The sequence below is a fragment of the Gorilla gorilla genome, chromosome 1 (assembly GCF_029281585.2).
Source record: "Gorilla gorilla gorilla isolate KB3781 chromosome 1, NHGRI_mGorGor1-v2.1_pri, whole genome shotgun sequence".
Taxonomy (NCBI): Eukaryota; Metazoa; Chordata; class Mammalia; order Primates; family Hominidae; genus Gorilla; species Gorilla gorilla.
In genome coordinates this window covers 81,757,998-81,770,892 of record NC_073224.2, presented here as the reverse complement: position 1 = coordinate 81,770,892, position 12,895 = coordinate 81,757,998, and the positions used below count along the sequence as shown (strand labels likewise).

The following is a 12,895-nucleotide window of genomic DNA, read 5'->3' as shown; positions in this document are numbered from 1 at the left end:
GTCCAAATCAAGAAACATTACCTGAACCTCAAAAGCCCCCTGGTGGCTCTTTCATGCCATTGTCCTCCCCACTATGCTCATTAACACCATGGGCTAGTTTCTAATGGAACCACGCAATATGAACTCTTCCATGTCTGGCTTCTTTCCCTCAACTTCATTTTTTTTTGTGTGAAATTCACGCATGTTGCGTTTCGGTAATTTATTTTTGTACTGTACTTCCGATTCTTTACTACAGATAATGGTCAGCCTCCATTCCGCTAACAGCTTTTTTTCCTCTCCGAGTTGCTGATTCTAATCGCTGCCTTGGACGATCTATAAAGCTGAGTGCGCGCTATGTGACCTCTCAGGGGTTGTTTCCAACCGTGTTGTTGACATCTTGAGCCTGCCAAGGACTAGAATAATCTGAAAACTAGGCTTCTCTGGGGGTCTCACTGAGTGACAGGGTTAGAACCAGAAGAGAACATCGTCTCCAGAAGACATTTCACCATTTTCTTTGATGGTAAACAAGCTCACTTATACCGAATCCAAACCCAGGCGAGAACTACGGACTCTTGAAATGGTCGGTGAAAGGGGCGAAAGCACCAGGAAATCGTGCTTCAACAGTCCACGACTGAAAGGAGGACCTGAAACTGTGGCCATAGGCCGGCCCTTTTGTTAGGGCCTTGACCTGGGCTTCCGCTACAGGGCCCGGTCACGAGGCCAACGCAGCTCCACCTCCTACGGCGGCCAGTGATGACGCCACCACGTCGGAGCTGATAGACCGCGGTGACGTCTCCACCGCGCCAAACTCACTGAAAATCAAACCGCTACCATTAGGAGCCCTCCACGCTTAACATATCCGTTCTTTCTCGTTTGAAAGTAACCAGGCTGCTCCTCCCCATTTTTTGCCTTTTTCTCGCGGAGGCTGAGAGACTAACCTTACACAACATGGCGGCCTGGTGTGTCTGGTGTCCTAGAGCGGACGAAAGCAGGTGACTCTCTAGTCAACTTCCGACTTGGACTCCGAAGATCGGTACGTTATTTCCGGGGCTGGGTTAACGCAGCGGTTCTGAGCTGCGACTGCGCAGCGTGGCCCAGCGCGGTCAAATTATAATACATAAAGTTGTCAGGGCGGAGAGGAAGACATTACTCTTCTCGGATTGCCGGTTCGCTCGCGAGACTTGAGCGTTGCTAGGAGATTCGGCAGGCGGGCGGAGCCAGACTCGGCGGGGCGGGGAGGGGCGGGGCTAGGCTCGGCGAGGCGGGGAAGGGTGGGTGGAGCCAGGCTTGGCGGGCTGTGCGTGCTCGCGGTGGGCGGTGGCGGCGGCTGCCTAGCGAAGGTTCGAGATCCGTCGCGTGCGGGAGGCGGGCCGCGATCTTGCGCAGGGTCGGTGTGGGCGCAGGCTGCGGCGCCGCGACTCGTGCGGGTAGGCGTCTGCGCTCGGTTTGAGGGCTCGGCGCGGCGTTTCCTGTTCCTTCCTCTGCGCGGCTGCAGCTCGGGACTTCGGCCTGACCCAGCCCCCATGGCTTCAGAAGAGGTAAGTGGTCCGGCCCCATCTTCCTTATGCCCCCCGGCTGGAGCTGCAGCGCCAGCCTCCCGCCCCACCGCCGTTTCCGTGGGCTGAGCCGCCCTGCGGCGACCCGGTCCCGCGCCAGTCGGTGCGCCGCCTTCCCGGGGGACACCTCACTCGCCCCTTGCTGCGCCGTTGGCTCCCCGGCGCTTCCACTCGACCTTGCACCCCACTCGCCTGCTGGGCTCGAGCGGGGGTGTGCGGCGATTATCCGTGCAGGCGGTGCGGGGAGTGGGTCTGGGAGAGCGGCCCTTTGCGCGTGTTCCTCAGGCCCTTTCTGCCCTGGTTTCCCAGCCAGTGGACAGGAAGCTTCATTCAAGCAAAGCTGGGTGCAAACATGAGTGTCGTTCTTGGTAGAGGGCGGTTGGAAGGTGAGTTCTCAGTGCTAGTACTTGAATTCTCCTAGTCAGGTTTTCTCTACACACGAGGAGCTGTGTTACTCTGGGCAAGTTGTTTAGCTTCTCTGTGTCGCAGTAGCGTCCATTTCATAGGGTTGTTAAAAAATATGATTTCTAGGTGTTTAAGTCAGTGATTGGCAAACAGCAATCTGCTGTATGTGATTTTTAAAATAAATAACTTGGAAAGTTAGTTGTAATTAATAGTAAGAAAGCGAATGGCCTGTGTTAAAGCTCTGTAAACTCTGAACGTTGCAGAATTAAATTTTGTGGAGACTTAGTTTGCTCAGTTAGAAAATGGGAATGATAGTACTTGTATTGCTCATTTCCTGGCATAAGTGGGAGGTGAAGACGGGACAGTTATTCACAGTTAAGTGTTGGGTGTGTATGAACTAGATTTGCTTTATGAAAACAAGTACTGGGGAGTCCCAAGCTTTTGTTTTGTTTTGTTTTTGTTTTTTAAACTCAGAATCTTTTCTTTGAATGAAGAAAAACTATGAGGTTTGTGTGTTCCAGTATTAATCTGGGTATCTTGTGACAAGTCTTTTAAGGTAGGTCTTGGGTACTGTGTGCCCCTAGGAGAGAACTTCACAGTCTTGCAGGTGGATAGCTCAGTGTTAGTCCTCTTGAAAGTAGAGATCGTTCTCAGTTTAGGCACTTAGAAATATACAGTTAAGGGCACTTGATTTTTGTTTTGTTTGAGATAAAATTCAAGTTTTTAACCATTTTAAAGTGTACAATTCAGGTATTTGTTTTTTGTTTAAGTATATTCACAGTGTAGTGCAGCCATCACCACTGTCTAGTTTCAGAACATTTTCATCACTCCAGAAAGAAACCATGTAGTGTCTTTTAAACAATTGCTTCCCATTCCTCCCTCAGCCCCTGACAACTACTCATCTTGTACTTTCTGTGAATTTGCCTATTCTAGGCGTTTCATATAAATGGAGTCACGCTGTATGTGGCCTTTTGTTTTTTGGCTCCTTCAACTTAGCACTAACATTTTCAAGTTCATCCATGGTGTAGCGTGTATCAGTACACATGCTCTTTATGGCTAAATAATATTCTATTATATGCATATGGCACATTGTGTTTATCCTTTCATCCGTTTATGGACATTTATTTCCACTTCTTTGTTTGAGACGGAGTCTCGCTCTGTCGCCCAGGCTGGAGTGCAATGGCGCAATCTCGGCTCACTGCAATCTCCGTCTCCCGGGTTCAAAGGATTCTCCTGCCTTAGCCTCCTGAGAAGCTGGGATTACAGGCGCGCGCCACCATGCCCGGCTAATTTTTGTATTTTTAGTAGCGACGGGGTTTCACCAAGTTGGCCAGGCTGGTCTCGAACTCCTGATCTCAAGTGATCCGCCCGCCCGCCTCGGCCTCTGAAAGTGCTGGGATTACAGGTGTGACCCATGGCGCCTGGCCTTATTTCCACTTCGTGACTAGCATAAATAATGCTGCTGCGAGTACTGTATCCAAGTTTTTTGTGTGGATGTGTTTTCAGTTCTCTGGGGTATATACCTAGGAGTGGAATTACTGGTTCATATGGTAACTTTTTGAGAAGCTGTTAGACTGTTTCTAGAGTGGCTGCATCATATTCCTGTAAGAAATGTTTGAAGCTTCTGAAAGTTTCTCCACATCCTTATCAACATTTGTTATTTTCTGGGGTGTTTTATTTTTCTTTTTCGGTTTATGATACCATCCTACTGGGTGTGAAGTGGCATCTTGGGAATTTGATATGCGTTTACCCAATGATGAAGATGTTGAGCATCTTTAATGTTCTTGGTGTCCATTTCTGTGTCTTTGGAGAAATGTGTGTTGAATTCCTTTGCCCATTTTTGAGGCACATTGGTGTTAATGCCTCCTAGTGAAAAATTAGGAAATAGGAAGATAAAGCTTGAATGCGTTATGGGTAGAGATAAAAGGGAAATAAAATTTTTATATAAGTAAAACAAACACATGCCAAGAAGGCAAGGAAAATTACATGATAAATTAGATAAGAAACTAGGACATTTTAAAGTATTTGTGCAGAAAAAGCATCAAAGGAATCACCTTTGTTGGTTTCAAGTCTGCCAATAACAGAACTGAGGAACTGTCTCTGTTTTAAGTTTTTTCAGTGGATACTTTATAATAAAAAGAGTACTTTAGAGTCAAAACTGGCAATAAAGAGGGCTTGGGAATTCAGCCATTGGGGGAATCCCTTGCCTAATTCGAAGTACCTTTCTGATTCTGCTAGATAAAGTATTCCTATTTCAGTCAGAAAGCAAAACCTCTTGCTTAGACTTAATATATTTCATTTTACATTTCAATATTTTTATTATGAATTAGTAGTTGTAGAATCAGCGTTTTTTTGAAACCATTACAATAAAAATATTACTTTGAACTGAAACATTTTGGTTCTATGCTCAAAAGATGAGTTTGCAAGATTTTTTGTCATAGTAATATGAGCTGTTCTTGGAAGGGTCAAGAGTGTGGACAAGAGGGTTGGGCAGAGTTGATTTTTTTTTTGGGGGGAGACCGAGTTTTGCTCTTGTTGCCCAGGCTGGAGTGCAATGGCGCGATCTCGGGTCACTGCAACCTTTGCCTCCCGGGTTCAAGCGATTCTTCTGCCTCAGCTTCCCGAGTAGCTGGGATTACAGGCACGTGCCACCACACCCGGCAAATTTTTGAATTTCAAGTAGAAACGGGCTTTCGCCGTGTTGGTCATGTTGGTCTCGAACCCCTAACCTCAAGTGATCCACCCGCTTTGGCCTCCCAAAGTGCTGGGATTACAGGTGTGAGCCACTGCACCTGGCCAGAGTTGAACTTTTTATACCATGTCATCTGTTATAGATAGGCAAAACTAGGGCATCTGAGTTAAATGACATAATAAAAGATTTGTAGTAAAAGAAAAGAATTAGTTCTGTTATTGCATTTTATAAGACTATTAAGAAACAGGCTTTCAAACTCTGTTGTGCGTCTGATATTCTGAGTTATAAAGCACTAAAAGACTTTTTTAAATTGAGCTTTTGATATAATCAAGCTGTGACACAAGATTTTTTTGGTCAAGTTGCTAGTGTCAAGCCAGAGTGTAAAGTTATTGTAAGAAAAGTGAAACAGCTGTTTGGAAAGATCTTGTGTATTTGCAGTATGTCAGAGGGTAATTGGGGGAAAAAAACTTAGGCTCAATAATTTTCTAACATTGTCTTTAACTCTTGAATTTCATAAAATGTTGCCTCTATCTCTAGAAAGTAGAAAATAGTAGACTTTAATAGATGATGGATTGGCAAGAGAAGAAAATGAGAACGTGGTGGCTTTTTCAAAAGATAATTTCCAAGAGTATGTTGCATTTTCGGTCTTTTGTCACCTTCTGTGCAACCAACTCCTACACTTCTGAGTGTAAGACTGACCCAGCTTCAGAGCAAGACTTTTCCAAGCAGAAATTTTTTTTTTAATCTTTTGTCTTAAAAATTAAGACTTCTTTTATGTGAGGTATTTGAGGTGGGAAGATCAATGAAGACCAATCAGTGACAGAAAGTGGAACATTCATTACCTCAGTTAAGTTTGCTATAAAAGCATTTTACCATGGTCACTGCATGTTCTCTCATCTCTTAAATATTTTAAAAGTGTCTAACATCTAATGACACTCGGATTAGATGTTACAAGAAAATCTATGAATCCTTTGTCAAAAAAAATTTCTTTGTTTTACTTTTTAGGTCGCAGACGTTTCTTGTAAATATTTTAAAACATAAACTGGAAAATTTAGGTTTGAAGACCTATTTATTGCTTGTTCAAGATTGTTCAAAGTTTTCCTTTTGAAAAAAAGGAAGCTTGAGTTAATTACAGTTAATAAGCCAGACGGAAGAATTGAAGTTGCAACTCAATCCTAGAAAATTTAGATGAACTTCTTAATTCTTAGTGCTTATTTCAGTAAGTTGAAATGAGTGATACGCACAATATCAAGCCATTTCCTTATTTATCATAGCTAACTTATTTTTTGTCTTAACACAGCTACAGAAAGATCTAGAAGAGGTAAAGGTGTTGCTGGAAAAGGCTACTAGGAAAAGAGTACGTGATGCCCTTACAGCTGAAAAATCCAAGATTGAGACAGAAATCAAGAACAAGATGCAACAGAAATCACAGAAGAAAGCAGAACTTCTTGATAATGAAAAACCAGCTGCTGTGGTTGCTCCCATTACAACGGGCTATACGGTGAAAATCAGTAATTATGGTATGACTTGCTTCCCTATAGCCAGTTCTGCCTCCGAGCAACCTATTCCTCATAGTGGTCTAACAAATTCATCCCCAATGAGTTTTGAGTCTGTGTTTTTGGTGGTTTGGAGCAAGACCCATCAGTTTTTATTTAATAAAACTTTTTTAAGATATAAATAGGAAAGGATGCGTTCTAGAAGCTGTTAACAAGAGTAAGGTGATTCACTACAAAATGTAACAACAAGGAAGGAACTTATTCTGAAATTGTTCAGTATATATGAGACACAGCTTTGGCGGTGGTGGTGGTGGTGGTTTTTAATCATGTTTTATGTTTCACTCTGCCAACCACCACAATTAACTGAGGAGAGGAATCCAGTTAAATTCAGGAAATATTTTTGAGCACCTAATGTGTATCACTATTGTGCTTTGACTTACGGATACACAACAGTGACTAAGACCCAGTCCTTGCTCATGTTGTGGTTGGGACATTGACGTATAACTCATAGTATAACAATGTAGTAATACTGTTTTCCTTCAATGGTGTATACAGTTTTTTGTTTTGGCGGCAGCGCAACTTGAATATGAATGATGAGCTCTCACTGGAGCAAGGACAGTCTTGTTTTTCTTTGTGCTAATAATGTCTAGCACATAATAGGTAACATAGCTGAAGAAATAATTCTGGAGGTGAGGAACAGGGAGAATTAGAGAGATTTGAGTGTGAAGGGTGAGTCGTACGTTCAGCAAGTCAAAAAGGAGGGGAACAGCATGAGCAGAGGATGTGAATAGAGAGAGAGTTGGAAGGCATGATCTGTTTTGAATATTGTTACAGTGAAAAGCATGTGTATGTCGTGCTTAAGAGATGTACTATATAGTAATATAGGAAATTGCACCGTGTACTCAGTTGAGTATAGGAAACTGGTCTGAAGGTGTTGAGGATTGTGGTATTTTAACCAGGAACATAGATTTGTGTTGAGGGAGAAACTTGTCAATCCGGAGGATGGACTGACTGAATGGGAAGAAACTATTAATAAATGAAGTTCTCTGGACCCCACTAGGGCATTTTTTCATCAACACTATGTTTCTTTTTAATTTTCGAGGGTACATAGTAGGTGTATATATTTATGGGGTACATGAGATGTTTTGATATAGGCATGCAATGTGAAAAACGTCATGGAGGATGGGGCATGTTTCTATTCTATAGGACTAAGTGAGCAATAGTCAGGGATATGTATGTATATACTCTTGATAAACAAGATGCTTTTTTGTGAAGTTTTTTATTTTCTACAAATGTGATAGTATTTTGTGAAGTATATATATATATGTCTTTTATGTTGACAGAGTTCTTCTAGGTTAGAGACGTGCTGGTAGTTTGATAATACATACTGAAATGGCATTTAATAGATACCAGCAGGTTTGTCAGATTTGGATGAAGAATTGGAGTCTTTTACATTCTGCTTTGCCCTGGAAAGGAATTAAGAGAGCTAGGATTCCATTTGTTTGACTACTTACAGAAGAAGAAATGGTTATGGAATTAGTATTGATACTTAGCCATCCAGCTTAGTGGAGAACTACCAGTATTTAGATGTCGGACAAAATTGTTTCCATAAAAGCTGTAAATGAACTAATCTTAAAGAATGTATTTAGTGATCATATTTTTATTCTGAAGGATAAAAAGAGCATAGGTTTTGTATTCAGAAACCTGGATTTGAATCTGAATTCTACCACTTGTTAGATGCCTAGCTTTGGGTAGAGTACTTAACTGCTTTGAGGCTCCATTTCTCAACCTAGAAAATTTCTTATATTTCAGATTTTTTCATGTTTATATGACTAGATTTTCCTAATTTTACTTTCCTGAGTTATGAGCCATGTGCATTTGCTGTTCTAAAGATAGTTTCAGAGGCTTACTTACGTCCCATCTTTTGTTGTCGTTGCCAGGATGGGATCAGTCAGATAAGTTTGTGAAAATCTACATTACCTTAACTGGAGTTCATCAAGTTCCCACTGAGAATGTGCAGGTGCATTTCACAGAGAGGTGAGTTCTCATTATAATGGGAAAGACAGTGAATTAACAGTCAACATTGCCTTGAGACTCTCTTCTTTGCAGTTTTTAAAATTCTTAAATTTAGAATTAATTATCCTTTACAACTACTTTGAAGAGGTGAGCGTTAACTGGCCAAATGCACACCCTGAAATAAAGCCAGCAGCTTTTTTCCCACAAGAACTATGGAGTAAGAGTACCTTTCATAGAACTAGAAAGATGATGTATTCACCATTGTGTTGCAGGTCATTTGATCTTTTGGTAAAGAATCTAAATGGGAAGAGTTACTCCATGATTGTGAACAATCTCTTGAAACCCATCTCTGTGGAAGGCAGTTCAAAAAAAGTGAGTGTGCTTTTTTTGATTGTAATATTGTGAAACCTTACCAAATTGAACCTGGCTGATTTAGAACTGAGATGAACTGGAATGAATTTGTCCTCTGTAACAGGGACCACTGCCTGTTTTGTGAATGTTTTATTGGGACATAGCCAGTCTTATTTGTTCATGTGTTGTTTGTGGCTGCTTTTGTGCTACAATGGCAGAGTTAAGTGGCTACAGCAGACCATATGGCCCTAAATGAAACCTAAAATATTTACTATGCGGCCCTGGACAGAGAACATTTGCCAACTCCTTTTGTAGAAGAATAGGCTATTGTAAGAATATTCCATTAAAATCAGGGAGGAAGTAAACGTTTGAAGGTAGTTAAGAGTGAGACATGAGTTTTATGCCAGGTTTACAGCTTATTGTTTGTGACCTTTGGCAGCTTAATCACTCTGTGCCTCAGTTTCTGCATTTATGCGATAGTAATAATTTATTTCACAAAGTTGAAATGATACACTGAAGTGCAATACCATTATGTAAAGTGCTTAAATTAATGCTAGTGTTGGCATTGTGCATAATACTCGTATACATAAAAGGAGGTCTTAAGCACTTAGCCTCCTTGGAGTTAGAAGCAGCTATAAAAATAAGGAAACTGTCTTTTAAAAACTACTCTTTGTAATTTTTACTAAATCAGATAGTCCCTCTTTTCTGCCTAATGTGAATAAATGAAGTTTAATGCGTTAGGTATATAGACATGACATTCTGCCATCTGTTTTTATAATACATAATTACTTAACAGCTTACAGGTGATACTCAAATATAGTTGGATTCGCTGTCTTACTGCACCCTTCTGCATCCGCTAGTCCCATAGGTAGAGTACCAAAAGATCCCTAGAAGTATTGATCATTGTTTAAAAGACCTGTGCATTGCCCTTCTTTCTCACTTTCAAATGCCTCACCTTGCCCCATACTGCCTTATACGACTTGGTTTCTTGCCTATCCCCAACCCCTCTTATTATATTACTGTCTTTTTCAGTCACTAAAATCCAGCCACTCCTCCTGCTCCTCAAACACACCAAGATGATCCCATCTTGGAGCCATTCTACATGCTCTGCCAACTGCCTTCTCCTGACCTTAGGCTTCAGCTCAGATTTGCCTCAGAGAGGCCTTCCTAATGAAGTTCCTGCCCCCACCCCCCATTAACACCCGCTTTGTCTTGATAGCACTTTCTAGGATATCAGGGTATTCAAGTTTTACTTATTTATGGTCTTTTCACACCATGAATGTTCAGATTTTGGCCTATTCATACAAGTATTACTGGCACCCAAAATAAGTCTATACATACTAGGGACTTGATCAATTGAATAGATAATTGTTTTATAAATATTCATGCTTATCTCCATGTCTTCTAAGCTGTATTTGTTTTCCTGCTTTTCTTCCAGGTCAAGACTGATACAGTTCTTATATTGTGTAGAAAGAAAGTGGAAAACACAAGGTGGGATTACCTGACCCAGGTTGAAAAGGAGTGCAAAGAAAAAGAGTGAGTCTACTTCCATTTTTTTTTAAAGAATTTTAGTGTATTGTTTGAGATCATGGATTTTTAATAGTTTGTCTTTATGGATAATGTATTTCTGCTTTCAACTGTCAAACTACCTGAAGAGGGCACGTCCAGCAAGTTGCTTTTTAAGGTCTTTGTAGTTAAGGGTTGGCTCTTTAGTGTGGTTCTTAACCCTAGGCGCAGTTGTGCTTCTATACAAATAACTGTGCCCATTCCCAGATACTCTGTTTCAGTAGTTTGAGAGAGGCTTAGGTACCCCTGTATGTTTTAAATTTCTCAGATGCTTCTGATGGGTAGTTTTCATTGTCACTGGTTTATAGTGAAAAAGACAAAATATTTTTATCCTTCTTAATAATGACCTTTTAAAAATGTGTATTCAATGATACTTGCATTCTAGGTCAGTTCATCTTCTAAAGGTACTGACTAAATTAATTCAAGACCCAGGCCCAGATCTGTGTATCTCAGGCTTAAGAGGAGAGTTTTTCTAATTAAAAAATATATGAGCTTCAGGGTACATCCATGTGTAATGTTTATGATTTTCCCTCAAGTGTTTTTTTTCAAATTATGAGGAAACATGCTTTTAAAAAATGAAAACAAGTTAGAAAATCAAATTCTCATTTTACCTGTCAAAAATCACAGGAGGCCAGGTGGGGTGGCTCATGCCTGTAATCCTAGCACTTTGGGAGGCTGAGGTGGGCGGATCACCTGAGGTCAGGAGTTTGAGACCAGCCTGGCCAACATGGTGAAACTCTGTCTCTACTAAAAATACAAAAATTAGCCGGGCATGGTGGCATGTGCCTGTAATCCCAGCTACTCGGGAGGCTGAGGCAGACAGAATTGTTTGAACCTGGGAGGCGGAGGTTGCAGTGAACCGAGATGTGCCACTGCACTCCAGCCTGGGCGACAGAGCAAGACTGTCTCAAAAAAAAAAAAAAAAATCATGGGAAATCCCTGTGCCGAAAAGTAGACCCTAACTATTTTGATGACCTCTTTCATGCACCAAGTGTGTGCATGCTTGGTACGTGTGTGTTGTTTTCATTAAGATGAATTTGTGCGTGCCGTTTTGATTGTAAATGTCTTTGGGTACTCTGTCTTCCTTCTTATCCCTCTACTTCCTGCCAATGTTAACAACCTGAATGATACTATCTTCCGGTGCTTTCGTTTCTCCATTGTTGTATATGTTTTCTTTTTAAAGGAAGCCCTCCTATGACACTGAAACAGATCCTAGTGAGGGATTGATGAATGTTCTAAAGAAAATTTATGAAGATGGAGACGATGATATGAAGCGAACCATTAATAAAGCCTGGGTGGAATCAAGAGAGAAGCAAGCCAAAGGAGACACGGAATTTTGAGACTTTAAAGTCGTTTTGGGAACTGTGATGTGATGTGGAAATACTGATGTTTCCAGTAAGGGAATATTGGTGAGCTGCATATATAAATTTGACAGATAGCTATTTACATAGCCTTCTAAGTAAAGGCAATGAATTCTCCATTTCCTACTGGAGGATTTATTTAAATAAAATATGCTTATTAAACACTCCTGCAAAGATGGTTTTATTAGTACCCTGGTCATTTTGTTCAAGGAAGGGTTATATTGCATTCTCATGTGAAATATAAAAAGCAAGTCTTGCCCAATGAAAACGCTACATTGTGTGTATTTTTTGTTCAGCTAAGAATTGGAAAAGTATTTGCTTGCCTTTAAGTTACTGACATCAGCTTCCACCAGTGTAAAAATTGAGTAAAACCTGAAGTTTTGCATAAAATGCAAATCGGTGCCTGTGCTTGAAGGTTGCTATAGAGCATCTGACCCCTTATTACCACCTTAAGCAATGTATATGCCATGCATTACCATGCACTAATTCAATCACAGGTGTTTCTATCTAGATTTAAATATATTTGTCAGTGAATGTGGAATAGAAAATCTAAACATAACAATAATAGACATATCTTTGTATGGTACCAGTTAGTTTTGCCGTGGATCAGATGGTTTATAAAAGTAATAACCATAAAGCAAAAAATAATTTGAAAGCCCGTCTATTCCTATGCTCAATAAAGTTAAGTTTTTCTTCATTAGAACAGTTTTATGATTTATTTGTCTAGGAGTATGTCAGAAAAATCAGGCTTTTAGTAGGAATTACTCCTATTCCCCCTGAAGTCAGGACCAGTGCCTGTGATCTCCATTACTTTATTTTACTGGAGGTATTAGCCAACACAGTTAGATCAGAGAAAGCAATTGAAGCCAGGCATGAAGGCTGGCGCCCGTAATCCCAGCTACTAAGGCTGGAGGATCACTTGAGCCCAAGAGTTTAAGGCTGCAGTGAGCTATGATCATGCCACTGTACTCCAGCTTGGGTAACAGATTGAGAACCTGTCTCATTAAAAAAAAAAAAAAAAAAAAAAAAGCCGTTAGACACACAGGAAAAATCCAGAAGGGTAAACTAAACTAAAGCTACAATTAATATGGGAATTTGGAAGAAGTGGTAGGATTTAAAATACAGAAACAGTTTATGTATAGGATAGCTATAAGTAAATACTGAAACACATTATGCCTCTGTAATTGGGGTTGACACATGAACAGAACAGGAGACACAATGCATATGAAAGTTACAGAATATGGTAAAAGTGGGGTAAAGATGGGTTTTTAATGATACTAAGATAACTGAAAATAGGCATATAGATATATTCCAAGCCGCCTGAAGATCTAATTGTAAAAAGGAAAGCATACAAATACTAGAAGAAAATGGGGGAAAACGACATTATATGTGACTTAAAACCTAGAAGAAATAAAACTATTGATCAATTTTAACTACATAAAAATGTTTATAGGACAAGAAAAACCCCACCAT

General features: G+C 40.6%; 1 protein-coding gene and 1 long non-coding RNA gene across 4 annotated transcripts in view; one reads left to right on the top strand and one right to left on the bottom strand.

Annotated features, from left to right (window-relative positions):
- Window positions 1–1,055, bottom strand: part of LOC129527705 (uncharacterized) — a 43,052-nt gene extending 41,997 nt beyond the window's left edge. Inside the window, exon 1 of the long non-coding RNA XR_010135372.1 lies at window positions 918–1,055. This is a non-coding gene — a long non-coding RNA (uncharacterized lncRNA). The remainder of the gene's footprint in view (window positions 1–917) is intronic.
- Window positions 762–12,125, top strand: CACYBP (calcyclin binding protein). 3 transcript variants are annotated; one of them, XM_004027932.5, is made up of 6 exons: window positions 762–1,012; window positions 5,933–6,152; window positions 8,069–8,165; window positions 8,417–8,516; window positions 9,934–10,031; window positions 11,245–12,125. In XM_004027932.5, the coding sequence occupies exons 2-6, from the start codon at window positions 6,047–6,049 to the stop codon at window positions 11,399–11,401; spliced, it is 558 nt and encodes a 185-aa protein (XP_004027981.1). In that variant the 5' UTR covers window positions 762–1,012; window positions 5,933–6,046; the 3' UTR covers window positions 11,402–12,125. The 3 variants fall into 3 exon arrangements, with proteins under 3 accessions (XP_004027981.1, XP_004027980.1, XP_063566828.1); XM_004027931.5 differs by lacking the exon at window positions 762–1,012 and adding an exon at window positions 1,205–1,517; XM_063710758.1 differs by lacking the exon at window positions 762–1,012 and adding an exon at window positions 1,787–1,921.
- The last annotated feature ends 770 nt before the right edge of the window (window positions 12,126–12,895 follow it).